The sequence below is a fragment of the Oncorhynchus tshawytscha genome, unplaced genomic scaffold (assembly GCF_018296145.1).
Source record: "Oncorhynchus tshawytscha isolate Ot180627B unplaced genomic scaffold, Otsh_v2.0 Un_scaffold_14120_pilon_pilon, whole genome shotgun sequence".
NCBI lineage: Eukaryota > Metazoa > Chordata > Actinopteri > Salmoniformes > Salmonidae > Oncorhynchus > Oncorhynchus tshawytscha.
Window position 1 is genome coordinate 38,022 of NW_024609564.1, and position 21,783 is coordinate 59,804.

General features: G+C 45.4%; 1 protein-coding gene across 1 annotated transcript in view; it reads left to right on the forward strand.

Moving 5' to 3' along the window:
• The first annotated feature begins 10,573 nt into the window (after window positions 1-10,573).
• The window catches only part of LOC121845160 (histone PARylation factor 1-like), a 29,022-nt gene continuing 17,812 nt past the window's right edge, over window positions 10,574-21,783 (forward strand). Inside the window, 7 exon segments of the mRNA XM_042315933.1 lie at window positions 10,574-10,704; window positions 11,427-11,610; window positions 13,188-13,249; window positions 13,252-13,318; window positions 13,757-13,786; window positions 13,869-13,890; window positions 19,672-19,770. Of these exon segments, the coding sequence (XP_042171867.1) occupies window positions 10,669-10,704; window positions 11,427-11,610; window positions 13,188-13,249; window positions 13,252-13,318; window positions 13,757-13,786; window positions 13,869-13,890; window positions 19,672-19,770 (500 nt within the window). The 5' untranslated portion in view covers window positions 10,574-10,668.

The following is a 21,783-nucleotide window of genomic DNA, read 5'->3' on the forward strand; positions in this document are numbered from 1 at the left end:
CCCTCCCCCAACAGCAACACACAACCATCCTATACTGTATGTGATAAAACTAGCAGTGTTGGGGTCCTCTCCACTATTAATAATGTATCTCCACTGGTTAAACCCGGAATTCTCTACTATACCTGGAACTCTCCACTATACCTGGTTTAACCTGGAACTCTGTCACTCTACTATACCTGGTTTACCCTGGAACTCTGTCACTCTCTACTATACCTGGTTTACCCTGGAACTCTCTACTATACCTGGAACTCTGTAACTCTCCACTATACCTGGTTTACCCTGGAACTCTGTCACTCTCTACTATACCTGGTTTACCCTGGAACTCTCTACTATACCTGGAACTCTGTAACTCTGTCACTCTCTACTATACCTGGTTTACCCTGGAACTCTGTCACTCTCTACTATACCTGGTTTACCCTGGAACTCTGTCAAACCTGGTTTACCCTGGAACTCTCTACTATACCTGGAACTGAACTCACTACTACCTGGTTTACCTGGTTTACCTGGAACTCTGTCACTCTCTACTATACCTGGTTTACCCTGGAACTCTGTCACTCTACTATACCTGGTTTACCCTGGAACTCTGTCACTCTCTACTATACCTGGTTTAACCTGGAACTACTATACCTGGAACTCTCCACTATACCTGGTTTACCCTGGAACTCTGTAACTCTCCACTATACCTGGTTTACCCTGGAACTCTGTCACTCTCTACTATACCTGGTTTACCCTGGAACTCTCTACTATACCTGGAACTCTGTAACTCTGTCACTCTCTACTATACCTGGTTTACCCTGGAACTCTGTCACTCTCTACTACACCTGGTTAAACCTGGAACTCTCTACTATACCTGGAACTCTCCACTCTACCTGGTTTACCCTGGAACTCTGTCACTCTACTATACCTGGTTTAACCTGGAACTCTGTCACTCTCTACTATACCTGGTTTAACCTGGAACTCTGTCACTCCACTATACCTGGTTTAACCTGGAACTCTGTCACTCTCCACTATACCTGGTTTAACCTGGAACTCTGTCACTATACCTGGTTTACCTGAACTTTCACTATACCTGGGAACTGGAACTCTACTATACCTGGTTTAACCTGGTCACTCTCTACTAACTCTCTACTATACCTGGTTTACCCTGGAACTCTCCACTATACCTGGTTTACCCTGGAACTCTCCACTATACCTGGTTTAACCTGGAACTCTCCACTATACCTGGTTTACCCTGGAACTCTCCACTATACCTGGTTTAACCTGGAACTCTCCACTATACCTGGTTTACCCTGGAACTCTCCACTATACCTGGTTTAACCTGGAACTCTCTACTATACCTGGTTTACCCTGGAACTCTCCACTATACCTGGTTTAACCTGGAACTCTCTACTATACCTGGTTTGCCCTGGAACTCTCTACTATACCTGGTTTACCCTGGAACTCTGTCACTCTCTACTATACCTGGTTTACCCTGGAACTCTGTCACTCTCCACTATACCTGGTTTACCCTGGAACTCTCCACTATACCTGGTTTAACCTGGAATTCTCCACTATACCTGGTTTAACCTGGAACTCTCCACTATACCTGGTTTAACCTGGAACTCTGTCACTCTACTATACCTGGTTTACCCTGGAACTCTCCACTATACCTGGTTTAACCTGGAACTCTCCACTATACCTGGTTTAACCTGGAACTCTGTCACTCTCTACTATACCTGGTTTAACCTGGAACTCTGTCACTCTCCACTATACCTGGTTTAACCTGGAACTCTCCACTATACCTGGTTTAACCTGGAACTCTCTACTATACCTGGTTTAACCTGGAACTCTCTACTATACCTGGTTTACCCTGGAACTCTGTCACTCTCCACTATACCTGGTTTAACCTGGAACTCTCCACTATACCTGGTTTAACCTGGAACTCTCTACTATACCTGGAACTCTCCACTATACCTGGTTACCCTGGAACTCTGTCACTCTCCACTATACCTGGTTTAACCTGGAACAGGTGTTGGTCAAAGCAAGAAGACGAATGTAGGAAGAGAGACCTACAGCTCTAGAATCATGTGTTGGTCAAAGCAAGAAGACGAATGTAGGTAGAGAGACCTACAGCTCTAGAATCATGTGTTGGTCAAAGCAAGAAGACGAATGTAGGTAGAGAGACCTTCACCTCTAGACAACAGAGGATCCGGTCATTCTAAGACTTTATAGGACAATATGGACTGCTTCCCAAACGGTGCTGTTTGGGACTCCATGGATTTATATCCATACACATCCACAATTCATGAGATACTCTACACCAGAGTAATATATTACTACAACCAGTATAAGATACTCTACACCAGAGATACTCTACAGATTGGTCAATACAGATGATACTCAGATACACCAGAGATACTATTACACCAGAGATACTCTACACCAGAGATATATCTACAGACCAGATGTAAGATACTCTACACCAGCGATACTCTACACCAGATATACTCTACACCAGAGATACTCTACACCAGAGATACTCTACACCAGAGATACTCTACACCGGAGATACTCTACACCAGAGATACTCTACACCAGAGATACACCAGAGATACTCTACACCAGAGATACTCTACACCAGAGATACTCTACACCAGAGATACACCAGAGATACTCTACACCAGAGATACTCTACACCAGAGATACTCTACACCAGAGATACTCTACACCAGAGATACTCTACACCAGAGATACTCTACACCAGAGATACTCTACACCAGAGATACTCTACACCAGAGATACTCTACACCAGAGATACTCTACACCAGAGATACTCTACACCAGAGATACTCTACACCAGAGATACTCTACACCAGAGATACACCAGAGATACTCTACACCAGAGATATACACCAGAGATACACACCAGAGATACTCTACACCAGACACCAGAGAGATACACCAGAGATCTACACCAGAGATACTCTACACCAGAGATACTACACCAGAGATACTCTACACCAGAGATACTCTACACCAGAGATACTCTACACCAGAGATACTCTACACCAGAGATACACCAGAGATACTCTACACCAGAGATACTCTACACCAGAGATACTCTACACCAGAGATACTCTACCAGAGATACTACACCAGAGATACTCACACCAGAGATACTCTACACCAGAGATACTCTACACCAGAGATACTCTACACCAGAGATACTCTACACCAGAGATACTACACCAGAGATACTACACCAGAGATACTCTACACCAGAGATACTCTACACCAGAGATACTCTACACCAGAGATACTCTACACCAGAGATACTCTACACCAGAGATACTCTACACCAGAGATACTCTACACCAGAGATACTCTACACCAGATATACACCAGAGATACTCTACACCAGAGATACTCTACACCAGAGATACTCTACACCAGAGATACTCTACACCAGAGATACTCTACACCAGAGATACTCTACACCAGAGATACTCTACACCAGAGATACACCAGAGATACTCTACACCAGAGATACTCTACACCAGAGATACTCTACACCAGATATACACCAGAGATACTCTACACCAGAGATACACCAGAGATACACCACCCCAGAGATACTCCACACCAGAGATACTCTACACCACCAGAGATACTCTACACCAGAGATACTCTACACCAGAGATACTCTACACCAGAGATACTCTACACCAGAGATACTCTACCAGAGATACTCCAGACACCAGAGATACTCTACACCAGAGATACTCTACACCAGAGATACTACACCAGAGATACACCAGAGATACTCTACACACCAGAGATACTCTACACCAGAGATACTCTACACCAGAGATACTCTACACCACCAGAGATACTCTACACCAGAGATACTCTACACCAGAGATACTCTACACCAGAGATACTACACCTACACCAGAGATACTCTACACCAGATATACACCAGAGATACTCTACACCAGAGATACTCTACACCAGATATACTCTACACCAGAGATACTCACACCAGAGATACTCACACCAGAGATCACCAGAGATACTCTACACCACACCAGAGATACTCTACACCAGAGATACTCTACACCAGAGATACTCTACACCAGATATACACCAGAGATACCACACCAGAGATACACCAGAGATACTCTACACCAGAGATACTCTACACCAGAGATATACACCAGAGATACTCTACACCAGAGATACTCTACACCAGAGATACTCTACACCAGAGATACTCTACACCAGAGATACTCTACACCAGAGATACTACACCCAGAGATACTCTACACCAGAGATACTCTACACCAGAGATACTCTACACCAGAGATACTCTACACCAGAGATACTCTACACCAGAGATACCAGAGATACACCAGAGATACAGAGATCTACACCAGAGATACAGAGATCTACACCAGAGATACTCTACACCAGAGATACTCTACACCAGAGATACTCTACACCTATTCCTACACCAGATACTCTTCTTAAGATACTCTACAACCCTGTTACACCAGAAAATCTCACCAGAGATAACACCAGAGATACTCTACACCAGAGATAGTTACACCAGAATACCTACACCAGAGATACTCTCTCCAGGAACAGGGTTGAGAGTTAGAAACCTACCAGAGAGGGTCTCTCTCCAGGAACAGGGTACACCAGAATACTCTACACCAGAGATACTCTACACCAGATACTCTACACCAGAGATACTCTACACAGAGATTAGGAGATACTCTCACCAGGATACTCAGAGATAAAACCTACAGGAGGGTACTCTCACCAGGATAACACCAGGATACACCAGACTCTACACCAGAGATACTCTACACCAGAGATACTCTACACCAGGATTTCTCACCAGGAACACCAGAGGTTACACCAGAGATTAAAACCTACACCAGAGATACTCTCCAGGAACAGGGTTACACCAGAGATAGTTAAAACCTACAGGAGATACTCTCACCAGGAACAGAGGTTACACCAGAGATTCACCAGAACTCTCACCAGGAGGGTTTCTCTCCAGGAACAGGGTTGGATACACCAGAGATACTCTACACCTAACACCAGAGATACTCTACACCAGAGATACTCTACACAGACTCTACACCAGAGATACTCTACACCTACCAGAGATACTCCTAGAGAGATGTAGAGTACTGCTCTGTGTGTTGTATTTCTACCAGAGATCCTACCAGAGATGTAGAGTACTGCTCTGGGTGTTGTATTTCTACCTGCTCCTAGAGAGATGTAGAGTACTGCTACACCAGTGTTGTATTTCTACCTGCTCCTAGAGAGATGTAGAGTACTGCTCTGGGTGTCTACACCAGAGATTTCTACACCTGCTATTTCTACACTGCAGAGATACCTAGAGAGATCTAGAGTACTGCTCTGTGTGTTGTATTTCTACCAGAGATCCCAGAGAGATGTAGAGTACTGCTCTGTGTGTTGTATTTCTACCTGCTCTGACACCTGTCACCAGGGACCTCTACACGGAACCCACAGGACCAGGACTACACCAGGATTTCACTGAGGCCTTAAAACAAATAAGTGCCCCTTGTTCTGAGATAGAACACACTGCTTGAATGAACAGAATTAGACTCTATACTGCTTGATGAACAGAATTAGAACTCTACACCTGCTGAATCAACAGAATTAGATATACTACTGCTTGAATGAACAGAATTAGACTCTATACTGCTGAATGAACAGAATTAGACTCTATACTGCTGAACAACAGAATAAGACTCTAGGAACAGGGTTGAATGAACAGAATAAGACTCTATACTGCTTGAATGAACAGAATTAGACTATATACTGCTTGAATCAACAGAATAAGACTCTATACTGCTTGAATCAACAGAATAAGACTATATACTGCTTGAATCAACAGAATAAGACTATATACTGCTTGAATGGAGTTAGAATAAGACTCTATACTGCTTGAATCAACAGAATAAGACTATACACTGCTTGAATCAATAGAATACACTGCTTGAATGAACAGAATAAGACTCTATACTGCTTGAATCAACAGAATAAGACCATATACTGCCTGAATCAATAGAATACACTGCTTGAATGCTCCTAGAATAAGTACTGCTCTATACTGCTTGAAGAACAGAACAAGACTCTATGCTGCTTGAATGAACAGAATAAGACTATACACTGCTTGAATCAATAGAATACACTGCTTGAATGAACACCCAATAAGACTCTATACTGCTTGAATGAATAGAATAAGACTGAGATATACTGCTTGAATCAACAGAATAAGACTATATACTGCTTGAATCAATAGAATAAGACTATACACTGCTTGAATCAATAGAATAAGACTCTTTACTGCTTGAATGAATAGAATAAGACTGAATATACTGCTTGAATCAACAGAATAAGACTCTATACTGCTTGAATCAACAGAATAAGACTATATACTGCTTGAATCAATAGAATAAGACTCTATACTGCTTGAATCAACAGAATAAGACTCTATACTGCTTGAATCAACAGAATAAGACTATACACTGCTTGAATCAATAGAATACACTGCTGAATGAACAGAATAAGACTCTATACTGCTTGAATCAACAGAATAAGACTATATACTGCCTGAATCAATAGAATACACTGCTTGAATGAACAGAATAAGACTCTATACTGCTTGAATGAATAGAATAAGACTATATACTGCTTGAATCAACAGAATAAGACTATATACTGCTTGAATCAATAGAATAAGACTATACACTGCTTGAATCAATAGAATAAGACTCTATACTGCTTGAATGAATAGAATAAGACTATATACTGCTTGAATCAACAGAATAAGACCATATACTGCTTGAATGAACAGAATAAGACTATATGGCTTGAATCAACAGAATAAGACTCTATACTGCTTGAATCAACAGAATAAGACTATATACTGCTTGAATCAACAGAATAAGACTCTATACTGCTTGAATGAATAGAATAAGACTATATACTGCTTGAATCAACAGAATAAGACTATATACTGCTTGAATCAATAGAATAAGACTCTATACTGCTTGAATCAATAGAATACACTGCTTGAATGAACAGAATAAGACTCTATACTGCTTGAATGAATAGAATAAGACTATATACTGCTTGAATCAACAGAATAAGACTCTATACTGCTTGAATCAATAGAATAAGACTCTATACTGCTTGAATCAATAGAATAAGACTATATACTGCTTGAATCAATAGAATAAGACTATATACTGCTTGAATCAATAGAATAAGACTCTATACTGCTTGAATCAATAGAATACACTGCTTGAATGAACAGAATAAGACTATATGGCTTGAATCAATAGAATAAGACTCTATACTGCTTGAATCAACAGAATAAGACTATATACTGCTTGAATCAACAGAATAAGACTCTATACTGCTTGAATGAATAGAATAAGACTATATACTGCTTGAATCAACAGAATAAGACTATATACTGCTTGAATCAATAGAATAAGACTCTATACTGCTTGAATCAATAGAATAAAGACTATATATCAACAGAATAAGACTATATACTGCTTGAATCAATAGAATAAGACTCTATACTGCTTGAATCAATAGAATACACTGCTTGAATGAACAGAATAAGACTATATGCTGCTTGAATCAATAGAATAAGACTCTATACTGCTTGAATCAATAGAATACACTGCTTGAATGAACAGAATAAGACTATACTGCTTGAATCAATAGAATAAGACTCTATACTGCTTGAATCAACAGAATAAGACTATATACTGCTTGAATCAATATAATTAGACTATATGCTGCTTGTATTAGCATAATACGACTCTATACTGCTTGAATCAACAGTGTGTGTGTGGTATATGACTCTAATAAGTGTTTCTATATATATTACTGTAATAAACGTTTCTATATATATAACTGTAATAAACGTTTCTTTATATTACTGTAATAAACGTTTCTTTATATTACTGTAATAAACGTTTCTTTATATTACTGTAATAAACATTTCTTTATATTACTGTAATAAACACTTCTTTATATTACTGTAATAAACGTTTCTTTATATTACTGTAATAAACGTTTCTTTATATTACTGTAATAAACATTTCTTTATATTACTGTAATAAACGTTTCTTTATATTACTGTAATAAACATTTCTTTATATTACTGTAATAAACATTTCTTTATATTACTGTAATAAACGTTTCTTTATATTACTGTAATAAATTATTCTTTATATTACTGTAATAAATGTTTCTTTATATTACTGTAATAAATTATTCTTTATATTACTGTAATAAACATTTCTTTATATTACTGTAATAAACATTTCTTTATATTACTGTGGCTCTTGTGTTTGTATCAGTGTGTTCATATATTAACTTTACATTTCAACCCAGGTTACAACAGGGTGAGTTTCTAGCTCCTTGCCAACTTTGCAGTATTTTGTTATTTAAGTGTTATTTCTTACCTAGAAGATTGAGTTAGAAGGATGCTTCTTTGTCTTAGTGGATGTTCCTATTCTTGAACCTGCAAACCAGCCAACGTGAGGGAACGTACCCGCCGTGGGAAACCGTAAAGCAACAGCCTTTGGCAAAAAGGGCCCTCCTTGGTGATGGGAAGCCCGGATTGGTAATACGGGCCACCTTGGTGATGGGAAGCCCGGATTGGCAATACGGGCCTCCTTGGTGATGGGAAGCCTGGATCGGCAATACGGGCCTCCTTGGTGATGGGAAGCCCGGATCGGCAATACGGGCCTCCTTGGTGATGGGAAGCCTGGATAAATACGGGCCTCCTTGGTGATGGGAAGCCCCGGATTACTGTAATACGGGCCTCCTTGGTGATGGGAAGCCCCGGATCGGAGACAGACTTCAAACAGCTTTATCGCCCGGCTCCCGCTTCGAGATCAGGTCAGGAGGTACCTCTCGGTCGCTGGAGCAAAAACCCTGTGCTACCCTGGGGATGGAGGACATTAGATCAGGTCAGGAGGTACCTGCGCCTTCGTCCTCTGTTCTAAATGTTTCTTTATATTCTGGAATGGCTTCTTCATTGGTGAATGAGGCTTCATTGGTTATAGGAGGCTTCATTGGTTATAGGAGGCTTCATTGGTTATAGGAGGGGTGAGTTTTGGCCTTGCCAACTTTGGAGGCTTTTGTTATTTAAGTGGTTATAGGAGGCTCGAAGATTGAGTTAGGGATGGAGGATTCTTAATGGAAAACCCTCTCTGGGCAAAGTCCTCAATGGAAAACCCTCCCTGAATCAAGCCGTAGGAATGGCAAACCAGCTGTTGTCTTATGGAGGGAAGAAATGGAAAACCCGTGCTACCCCGACTGGAATGGAAAACCCTGTGCTACCCTGGGGATGGAGGACATTAGGAATGGAAAACCCTGTGCTACCCTGGGGATGGAGGACATTAGGAATGGAAAACCCTGTGCTACCCTGGGGATGGAGGACATTAGGAATGGAAAACCCTGTGCTACCCTGGGGATGGAGGACATTAGGAATGGAAAACCCTGTGCTACCCTGGGGATGGAGGACATTAGGTATGGAAAACCCTGTGCTACCCTGGGGATGGAGGACATTAGGAATGGAAAACCCTGTGCTACCCTGGGGATGGAGGACATTAGGAATGGAAAACCCTGTGCTACCCTGGGGATGGAGGACATTAGGAATGGAAAACCCTGTGCTACCCTGGGAATGGAGGACATTAGGAATGGTAGCTAGATCAGACTGGAAACAGGAGACATTAGGAATGGTAGCTAGGATCGACTGAAACAGGACGACATCAGGAATGGAGGCTAGCATCGACTGAAACAGGACGACATTAGGAATGGTAGCTAGGATCGACTGAAACAGGACGACATTAGGAATGGTAGCTAGGATCGACTGAAACAGGACGACATTAGGAATGGTAGCTAGGATCGACTGAAACAGGACGACATTAGGAATGGTAGCTAGGATCGACTGAAACAGGACGACATTAGGAATGGTAGCTAGGATCGACTGAAACAGGACGACATTAGGAATGGTAGCTAGGATCGACTGAAACAGGACGACATTAGGAATGGTAGCTAGGATCGACTGAAACAGGACGACATTAGGAATGGTAGAATGGTAGCTAGGATCGACTGAAACAGGACGACATTAGGAATGGTAGCTAGGATCGACTGAAACAGGACGACATTAGGAATGGTAGCTAGGATCGACTGAAACAGGACGACATTAGGAATGGTAGCTAGGATCGACTGAAACAGACTGAAACCCGTGCATTAAAAAAAAACAAGACATTAAGAAATTGTGCAATCTGGTTTGCTTAATATAAGACATTTGACATGATTCATATTTTTTAACTTTTGATACTTAAGTATATTTAAAACGAAATACTTTTAGACTTACTCAAGTAGTAGCCTTGAGTCATTTTCTATTATTACGGTATCTTTACTTTTAAGTATGACATTTGGGTATTTTTCTCACCACTCTTGTCTCTGTTATGTACCTCTGGGACGCAATGCGCACTCCGCTCCCCTAGATGGCGCTGTACATTACTTCCCAATGGCAGAAGTCCTAATGTGTTGTCGTTAGCACACACCGTTGTGTGCTTGTTTGCTGTCGAACGGAGAGGAGGTAGAAATATGACAGGGAAACGAAAAACTAAATCTACTCCTCAGGTATTGTCAGACCCATAAAGATTTTTTTATCGGAGCAATGATAGGATGGTTTTAGCCAGCGAGTTATGTAGCAAGGGGGAATTTTTGTCTTGCGTTACAAAACACGGATGGGCCACTATGGCATCTACATGACTGTCTTAACTAGCTAACAAACTAAACGTGTCTCTAAATAGTTTCATTTTTACATTTTTTTTTTGTTGCAGTTAGCTTCGGTTATATTACTGTTTTCCCAAGATAGTGTAGCCAGATCATTATATTAGTATAACTAGCTAACAAGCTTACAACCAAATTACCGTCCATTGACAGTATACCATGAGCTTTTTAAAGAGGGAGCTGCTCAGGGTAACGTTCATTAGCGCACACCGTTATCAAAACGATTTGCAACGGGAAAACCAGCGTTTCTTTTTCTTTGTAATTCAGTGGCGCGTTCAGCAGGACTCAACGTTTTGGAACATTCAGATAGAAATAGGCAATGTAGAACAAACATGCCTCTGACATGTTAGAATAAGTAATCACATCTTCTTTATTCAAGGCATTTTATATCTGCTACTAAACGTGGTCCCGGGAGTCCCTCCCCTTTCTCAGTCTGTTTATTCAGTTTGGTTTCTAATGAATACACCCAGTTATCAAACCACATCGTAAAACTTGACTCAATCAGTTGTAATGTCGTCAGCTGTTTACACTAGCTAGTGAATTGAATTTCACCAACAGTTCTTCTTTAGGAGTCAGATTCTGCCGACGGGCAGAAGAAATGCCGTCCGGAGGAGCCGACAGCGAGACCGACTACCGCTGAGGTACCGACCAGACTGAGGGAGGAGGTGGAGAGACTCTATAAACTGACGATGCCTGAAGACTTCTACCTCTTCTGGGACTTCTGCTCCCTGCTCAGCCCCGATAACCCCCGGGGTAGGTTACCCACTCACCCAGTCCCGATAACCCCCGGGGTAGGTTACCCACTCACCCAGCCCTGATAACACCTGGGGTAGGTTACCCACTCACCCAGCCCTGATAACCCCCGGGGTAGGTTACCCACTCACCCAGCCCCCGGGGTAGGTTACCCACTCACCCAGCCCTGATAACCCCTAGGGTAGGTTACCCACTCACCCAGCCCTGACAACCCCTGGGGTAGGTTACCCACTCACCCAGCCCTGACAACCCCGGGGTAGGTTACCCACTCACCCAGCCCCGACAACCCCGGGGTAGGTTACCCACTCACCCAGCCCCGATAACCCCGGGGTAGGTTACCCACTCAACCCCCACCCAGCCCGATAACCCCGGGGTAGGTTACCCACTCACCCAGCCCTGACAACCCCCAGGGTAGGTTACCCACTCACCCACAACCAGCCCGATAACCCCGGGGTAGGTTACCCACTCACCCAGCCCTGACAACCCCGGGGTAGGTTACCCACTCACCCAGCCCCGATAACCCCGGGGTAGGTTACCCACTCACCCAGCCCTGACAACCCCGGGGTAGGTTACCCACTCACCCAGCCCTGCCCCGGGGTAGGTTACCCACTCACCCAGCCCTGATAACCCCGGGGTAGGTTACCCACTCACCCAGCCCTGACAACCCCCAGGGTAGGTTACCCACTCACCCAGCCCCGATAACCCCGGGTAGGTTACCCACTCACCCAGCCCTGATAACCCCGGGGTAGGTTACCCACTCACCCAGCCCCGATAACCCCGGGGTAGGTTACCCACTCACCCAGCCCTGATAACCCCGGGGTAGGTTACCCACTCACCCAGCCCTGATAACCCCTGGGGTAGGTTACCCACTCACCACAGCCCTGATAACCCCGGGGTAGGTTACCCACTCACCCAGCCCTGATAACCCCGGGGTAGGTTACCCACTCACCCAGCCCTGATAACCCCCGGGGTAGGTTACCCACTCACCCAGCCCTGGGGTAACCCCCCCCAGCCCTGGGGTAGGTTACCCACTCACCCAGCCCGATAACCCCAGGGGTAGGTTACCCACCCACCAGCCCTGACAACCCCGGGGTAGGTTACCCACTCACCCAGCCACGGGGTAGGTGAGTCCAACAACCCCTGGGGTAGGTTACCCACTCACCAGCCCCGATAACCCCGGGGTAGGTAAAACAACCAGCAAGACTCTAGTCAGTCCTGTCTGTACACTCTGTATCATATTAGCAGTCAACAGCCTGAAACACATAGAAACACGCTATCTTATTAGCATTTAACAGCCTGAAACACATAGAAACATGCTATCTTATTAGCATTCAACAGCCTGAAACACGCTATCATATTAGCATTCAACAGCCTGAAACACATAGAAACACGCTATCTTATTAGCATTCAACAGCCTGAAACACATAGAAACACGCTATCTTATTAGCGTTCAACAGCCTGAAACACGCTATCTTATTAGCATTCAACAGCCTGAAACACGCTATCTTATTAGCATTAAACAGCCTGAAACACGCTATTTTAGAATCATATTGACCACATATAATTCCCCTCTCTAGCCCTGAAGGAAATCCTGGGTTTGAGGTTGGTTGGCCCGTTTGACATTCTGGCGGAGGCCCACCTAGCTCAGCCACCCCGGGGCCCAACTACCACCTACACTGGACCCACGACCCCCAGCCAGACCCCTGGGGTAGGTTACCCATGGAGACAACCTGATAACACCTGGGTTACTACAGGTAATGACCCTCCTACACCCGGTTACTACAGGTAGGGGTTACAGGTAGGGGTTACTACAGGTAATGACCAGTCCTACACCTGGGTTACTACAGGTAGGGGTTACTACCTACAGGTAGGGGTTACTACTGACAGGCCCTGGTTAACCCCTACAGGTAATGGTCCTACACCTGGGTTACTACAGGTAATGACCCTCCTACACATGGGTTACTACAGGTATTACACATGGGCATTCCTACACAGTTACTACCTGAAACACATGGGTTACTACAGGAAACACAGCTATAACCCTTAGGGGTTACACATAGGGGTTACTACAGGTAATGACCATCCTACAGCCTGGGTTACTACAGGTTACTATTAGGTAGGGGTTACAACAGCCTGTTACACATAGAAACAGGGCTACAGCTCCATGTTACTACAGGTAGGGGTTACCATTCACTACACACAGGTTGCCAACAGGATAGAAACAGCTCAGGTTACTACAGGAAGGTTACTACAGGTAGCATTACACATGGGTTACTACAGGTAGGGGTTACTACAGGTAAACCCTCCTGAAACAGGGGTTACTACACTACAGAGGTTACTAGGTAGGGGTTACTACTACAGGTAGGGGTTACAGCCCTCCTACACAGGGGTTACTACAGGTAGGGGGTTACTACAGGTTAAACCAGGTAGGGGTTACTACAACCCTGGGGTTACTACAGGTTACTACAGGTTACTATTTTACAGGTTACTAATCCACATGGGTTAGGTTACTATAGGTAGGGGTTACTACAGCAACATGTTACTACAGGTAGGGGTTACTACTAGGGGGTAGGGATTACTACAGAAGGTTATACAGGTAGGGGTTACTACAGGTAGGGCTTACTACAGGAAGGCATACAGCTACAGGTTGCCATAGGAAGGCATTACTACAGCTACAGGTTACTACAGCCTAAGGTTACTACAGGAAGGGGTTGCTACCTTACTACAGGAAGGCAGATTACTACAGGAAGGTGCAGATTTACTACAGCTACAGGTTACTATAGGAAGGTGTTACTACAGGAAGGTGTTACTACAGGAAACATGCTACAGGAAGGTGTTACTACAGCAGGTTGTTATTACACTACAGATTACTACAGGAATGTTACTACAGCTACAGGTTACTACAGGAAGGTGTTACTACAGGAACACCCTACAGGTTACTACAGGAAGGCGTTGCTAGGCATTGCTGCAGATTACTTAGGGTTACTACAGCTACAGGTTACTACAGGAAGGGGTTACTACAGGTAATGGTGTTACTACAGGGTTACTACTTACTACAGGTAATGACCATTACAGGTTACTACACCTACAGCTACAGGTTACTACAGGATGGGTTACTACAGCTACAGATTACTACAGGTAGGGGTTACTACAGCTACAGGTAAGGTTACTACAGCTAGGGTTACTACAGGTAGGGGTTACTACAGCTACAGGTTACTACAGGTAATGACTGTCCTACACATGGGTTACTACAGGTCTTACTAGGCATTACTACAGCTACAGGTTACTACAGGTAATGGCTACACATGGGTTACTACAGGCTACAGGGGTTACTACAGGTATGCCTCTAGGAAGGCATTACTACAGCTACAGGTTACTACAGGAAGTTACTACAGCTACAGATTACTACAGGAAGGCATTGGTTACTACAGGTTACTACAGCTACAGGTTACTATAGGAAGGTGTTACTACAGCTACAGGTTACTACAGGAAGGCGTTACTACAGCACAGGTTACTACAGGAAGGGCAGGTTACTACAGGAAGGGGTACTACAGCTACAGGTTACTACAGGAAGGGTTACTACAGCTACAGGTTACTACAGCTACTACAGGAAGAGGTTACTACAGGAAAGGTTACATAGGAAGGTTTAGCTACAGGTTACTACAGGAAGGTGTTACTACAGGTTACTACAAGGCATTGTTACTACAGGGTTACTACAGGAAGGGTTACTACAGGAAGGGTTACTACAGGTAGGGTTACTACACTACAGCTACAGGTTACTACAGGAAGGCGTTACTACAGGTTACTACAGGTTACTACAGGAAGGGTTACTACAGTTACTACAGGAAGGCATTACTACAGCTACAGGTTACTACAGGAAGGTGTTACTACAGCTACAGGTTACTACAGGAAGGCGTTACTACAGCTACAGGTTACTACACAGGGGTTACTACAGCAGGTTACTACAGGAAGGGTTACTACAGGCTACAGATTACTACAGGAATGCGTTACTACAGCTACAGGTTACTACAGGAATGGGTTACTACAGGAAGGGTTTACAGCTACAGGTTACTACAGGAGGGCATTACTACAGCTACAGGTTACTACAGGAAGGCGTTACTACAGCTACAGTTTACTCCAGGAAGGCATTACTACAGGAAGGCGTTACTACAGCTACAGGTTACTACAGGAAGGCGTTACTGCAGGAAGGCGTTACTGCAGCTACAGGTTACTATAGGAAGGTGTTACTACAGGAAGGGGTTACTACAGCTACAGGTTACTACAGGAAGGGTGTTACTACAGCTACAGGTTACTACAGGAATGTTACTACAGCTACATGGGTTACTACAGGAAGGCGTTACTACAGGAAGGGGTTACTACAGCTACAGGTTACTACAGGAAGGCGTTACTACAGCTACAGGTTACTACAGGAAGGCGTTACTACAGCTACAGGTTACTACAGGAAAGGGTTACTACAGCTACAGGTTACTACAGGAAGGCGTTACTACAGCTTCAGGTTACTACAGGAAGGCGTTACTACAGCTTCAGGTTACTACAGGAAGGCATTACTACAGCTACAGGTTACTACAGGAAGGCGATACTACAGCTACAGGTTACTATAGGAAGGTGTTACTACAGCTACAGGTTACTACAGGAAGGCGTTGCTCCAGGAAAGGGTTACTACAGCTACAGGAAGGCGTTACTACAGCTACAGGTTACTACAGGAAGGGGTTACTACAGGAAGGGGTTACTACAGGAAGGGTTACTACAGCTACAGGACAGGAAGGGTTACTACAGGAAGGGTTACTACAGGTTACTAGCTACACTACAGGAAGGCATTACTACAGCTACAGGTTACTACAGGAAGGCGTTACTACAGCAGGTTACTACAGGAAGGTTACTACAGGTTACTACAGGAAGGTGTTACTACAGGAAGAGGTTACTACAGGAAGGTGTTACTACAGGAAGGGTTACTACAGCTACAGGTTACTACAGGAAGGCGTTACTACAGCTACAGGTTACTATAGGAAGGTGTTACTACAGCTACAGGTTACTACAGGAAGGCGTTACTACAGCTACAGGTTACTACAGTTACTACAGCACAGGTTACTACAGGAAGGGTTACTACAGCTACAGGTTACTACAGGAAGGGTTACTACAGCTACAGGTTACTACAGGAAGGCGTTACTACAGCAGGTTACTACAGGAAGGTGTTACTACAGGAAGGGGTTACTACAGCTACAGGTTACTACAGGAAGGCGTTACCACAGAAGGCGTTGCTACAGGTTACTACAGGAAGGCGTTACTACAGATTCGGGTTACTACAGGAAGGCATTACTACAGCTACAGGTTACTACAGGAAGGCGTTACTACAGCTACAGGTTACTACAGGAAGGCGTTACTACAGCAACAGGTTACTACAGGAAGGTGTTACTACAGGAAGGCGTTACTACAGCTACAGGTTACTACAGGAAGGTGTTACTACAGCTACAGGTTACTACAGGAAGGCGTTGCTACAGCTACAGGAAGGGTTACTACAGCTACAGGTTACTACAGGAAGGCGTTACTACAGGAAGGCGTTACTACAGCTACAGGTTACTACAGGAAGGCGTTACTACAGCTACAGGTTACTACAGGAAGGCGTTACTACAGCTACAGGTTACTACAGGAAGGGTTACTACAGCTACAGGTTACTACAGGAAGGCGTTACTACAGCTACAGGTTACTACAGGAAGGCGTTACTACAGCTACAGGTTATTACAGGAAGGCGTTACTACAGCTACAGGGTACTACAGGAAGGCGTTACTACAGGATGGCGTTGCTACAGGAAAGGGTTACTAGAGCTACAGGTTACTACAGGAAGGCGTTACTACAGGAAGAAGTTACTACAGCTACAAGGTACTACAGGAAGGGGTTACTACAGGAAGGGGTTACTACAGGAAGGGGTTACTACAGCTACAGGTTACTACAGGAAAGGGTTGCTAGAGCTACAGGTTACTACAGGAAGGCGATACTACAGCTACAGGTTACTATAGGAAGGTGTTACTACAGCTACAGGTTACTACAGGAAGGCGTTGCTACAGGAAAGGGTTACTACAGCTACAGGTTATTACAGGAAAGGATGGTTACTACAGCTACAGGTTACTATAGGAAGGTGCAGGAAGTGGGTTACTACAGCTGACAGGTTACTATCAGTAAAGAGTTTCCTAAGTAGTAACCTAAGGTAGCATTGTTTAAAGTGGCTAGTGATATATTGACATCATTTCCCCAATTCCCATGATTAAAGTGGCAGAGTAGAGTCCTGTCATTGATGATCTTTATGGCCTTCCTGTAACATCTGGGCCTTGAGATAGGTCGGTAGCTTTGTGTCCTGGAGGGCAGGTGGTTTGATCTTTATGGCCTTCCCGGACAGGTGCAGACCTCACTACCCTCTGGAGAGCCTTACGGTTGTGGGCGGAGCAGTTGCCGTACCAGACGGTGATACAGCCCGCCAGGATGCTCTCATTGTGCATCTGTAGAAGTTTGTGAGTGCTTTTGGTGACAAGCCGAATTTCTTCAGCCTCCTGATTCGGTTTGTCTGTGATGTATGCCGAGGAACTTAAAACTTGCTACCCTCTCCACTACTGGTCCATCGATGTGGATAGGGGGGTTCCCTCTGCTGTGGAGTTCATCTCCTCTGCTGTTTCCTGGTTGAAGAGGCGCTGCTGCGCCTTCTTCACGATGCTGTCTGTGTGAGTGGACCAACCCGGTTTGTCTGTGATGTGTATGCCGAGGAACTTAAAACTTGCTACCCTCTCCACTACTGGTCCATCGATGTGGATAGGGGGGGGTGTTCCCTCTGCTGTTTCCTGAAGTGCTACGGGGCAGTACAGCTCAGACCTTAGCTTTCTTGGGAACAGGAACAATGGTGGCCCTCTTGAAGCATGTGGGAACAGCAGACTTAGGGACAGAATCCCTTCCGTAAACACACCGGCCAGCTGGTCTGAACAGCATGCTCTCCAGATGGGGGCGGCTGGGGATCCCTATTTGGGTCTGGGCCTGCAGCCTTCATGATGACGGAGGGTTAACACGTTTAAATGTCTTACTCACCTCGGCTGCAGTGAAGGAGAGTAAACACACCGCATGTTTTATTTGCGGGCCGTTTAAATGTGTCAGTGGCACTGTATTGTCCTCAAAGTGGGCAAAAAGTTATTTAGTCTGCCTGGGAGCAGACATCCTGGTCCGTGACTGGGCTGGATTTCTTCCTGCAGTCCGTGATTGACTGTAGACCCTGCCACATGCCTCTTGTGTCTGAGCCGTTGAATTGAGATTCTACTTTGTCTCTGTACTGACGCTTAGCTTGTTTGATAGCCTTGCGGAGGGAATAGCTGCACAGCTACAGGTTACTACAGGAAGGCGTTACTACAGGATCCCTTTAGAGAGAGGACCAGCATCCCTTTAGAGAGAGGAACAGCATCCCTTTAGAGAGAGGAACAGCATCCCTTTAGAGAGAGGACCAGCATCCCTTTAGAGAGAGGACCAGCATCCCTTTAGAGAGAGGACCAGCATCCCTTTAGAGAGAGGACCAGCATCCCTTTAGAGAGAGGAACAGCATCCCTTTAGAGAGAGGAACAGCATCCCTTTAGAGAGAGAGGAGCAGCATCCCTTTAGAGAGAGAGAACAGCATCCCTTTAGAGAGAGGAACAGCATCCCTTTAGAGAGAGGAACAGCATCCCTTTAGAGAGAGGAGCAGCATCCCTTTAGAGAGAGAGGAGCAGCATCCCTTTAGAGAGAGGAACAGCATCCCTTTAGAGAGAGGAACAGCATCCCTTTAGAGAGATTGGAACAGCATCCCTTTAGAGAGAGGAACAGCATCCCTTTAGAGAGAGGAACAGCATCCCTTTAGAGAGAGGAAGAGCATCCCTTTAGAGAGAGAGGAACAGCATCCCTTTAGAGAGAGGAACAGCATCCCTTTAGAGAGAGGACCAGCATCCCTTTAGAGGGAGGAGCAGCATCACCTTACAGAGAGGAACAGCATCCCTTTACAACATGGTCATATTAATCTCCACCTCTGTTTTTCAGAGATAGTCCGGACTCCCTGCCTGTGTTCCTAGGGGAGAATGAAGCCAAGAAGGGCTGTACCATCACGCAGATGGGGGACAACATGTTTGCTGCTGTCCAGTGAGTGTCCTCCACTAACTAACACACGGACCATCTAAACTAACACAACGACAAGAGAATCCACTGGTTGGTGTGGTCATGGGATGGGACAGAGATGGTGTGGTCATGGGATGTGACAGAGATGGTGTGGTCATGGGATGTGACAGAGATGGTGTGGTCATGGGATGTGGCAGAGATGGTGTGGTCATGGGATGTGGCAGAGATGGTGTGGTCATGGGATGTGACAGAGATGGTGTGGTCATGGGATGTGACAGAGATGGTGTGGTCATGGGATGTGACAGAGATGGTGTGGTCATGGGATGTGACAGAGATGGTGTGGTCATGGGATGTGACAGAGATGGTGTGGTCATGGGATGTGACAGAGATGGTGTGGTCATGGGATGTGACAGAGATGGTGTGGTCATGGGATGTGACAGAGATGGTGTGGTCATGGGATGTGACAGAGATGGTGTGGTCATGGGATGTGGTAGAGATGGTGTGGTCATGGGATGTGACAGAGATGGTGTGGTCATGGGATGTGGTCATGGGATGTGTGGTCATGGGATGACAGAGATGTGTGGTCATGGGATGTGACAGAGATGGTGTGGTCATGGGATGTGGCAGAGATGGTGTGGTCATGGGATGTGGCAGAGATGGTGTGGTCATGGGATGTGACAGAGATGGTGTGGTCATGGGATGTGGCAGAGATGGTGTGGTCATGGGATGGGGCAGAGATGGTGTGGTCATGGGATGTGGCAGAGATGGTGTGGTCATGGGATGTGGCAGAGATGGTGTGGTCAGAGATGGTGTGGTCATGGGATGGGACAGAGATGGTGTGGTCATGGGATGTGTGGTCAGGGATGGTGTGGTCATGGGATGTGACAGAGATGGTGTGGTCATGGGATGTGGACAGAGATGGTGTGGTCATGGGATGTGACAGAGATGGTGTGGTCATGGGATGTGACAGAGATGGTGTGGTCATGGGATGTGACAGAGATGGTGTGGTCATGGGATGTGACAGAGATGGTGTGGTCATGGGATGTGACAGAGATGGTGTGGTCATGGGATGTGACAGAGATGGTGTGGTCATGGGATGTGGCAGAGATGGTGTGGTCATGGGATGTGGCAGAGATGGTGTGGTCATGGGATGTGGCAGAGATGGTGTGGTCATGGGATGTGGCAGAGATGGTGTGGTCATGGGATGTGGCAGAGATGGTGTGGTCATGGGATGTGGACAGAGATGGTGTGGTCATGGGATGGGTAGAGATGGTGTGGTCATGGGATGGGCAGAGATGGTGTGGTCATGGGATGTGGCAGAGATGGTGTGGTCATGGGATGGGTGGACAGAGATGGTGTGGTCATGGGATGGGGCAGAGATGGTGTGGTCATGGGATGGGGCAGAGATGGTGTGGTCATGGGATGTGGCAGAGATGGTGGTCATGGGATGTGGACAGAGATGGTGTGGTCATGGGATGTGGCAGAGATGGTGTGGTCATGGGATGTGGTAGAGATGGTGTGGTCATGGGATGTGGCAGAGATGGTGTGGTCATGGGATTGGACAGAGATGGTGTGGTCATGGGATGTGGCAGAGATGGTGTGGTCATGGGATGTGGCAGAGATGGTGTGGTCATGGGATGGGGCAGAGATGGTGTGGTCATGGGATGGGGCAGAGATGGTGTGGTCATGGGATGTGGCAGAGATGGTGTGGTCATGGGATGTTCCTCATCACCGATGGTGTGGTCAGAGATGGTGTGGTCATGGGATGGGACAGCGATGGTGTGGTCATGGGATCTCCTCCCTGGGATGGGACAGAGATGGTGTGGTCATGGGATGTGACAGAGATGGTGTGGTCATGGGATGGGACAGAGATGGTGTGGTCATGGGATGTCCCAGAGATGGTGTGGTCATGAGATGTGGCAGAGATGGTGTGGTCATGGGATGTGGCAGAGATGGTGTGGTCATGGGATGTGGCAGAGATGGTGTGGTCATGGGATGTCAGAGATGGTGTGGTCATGGGATGTGGCAGAGATGGTG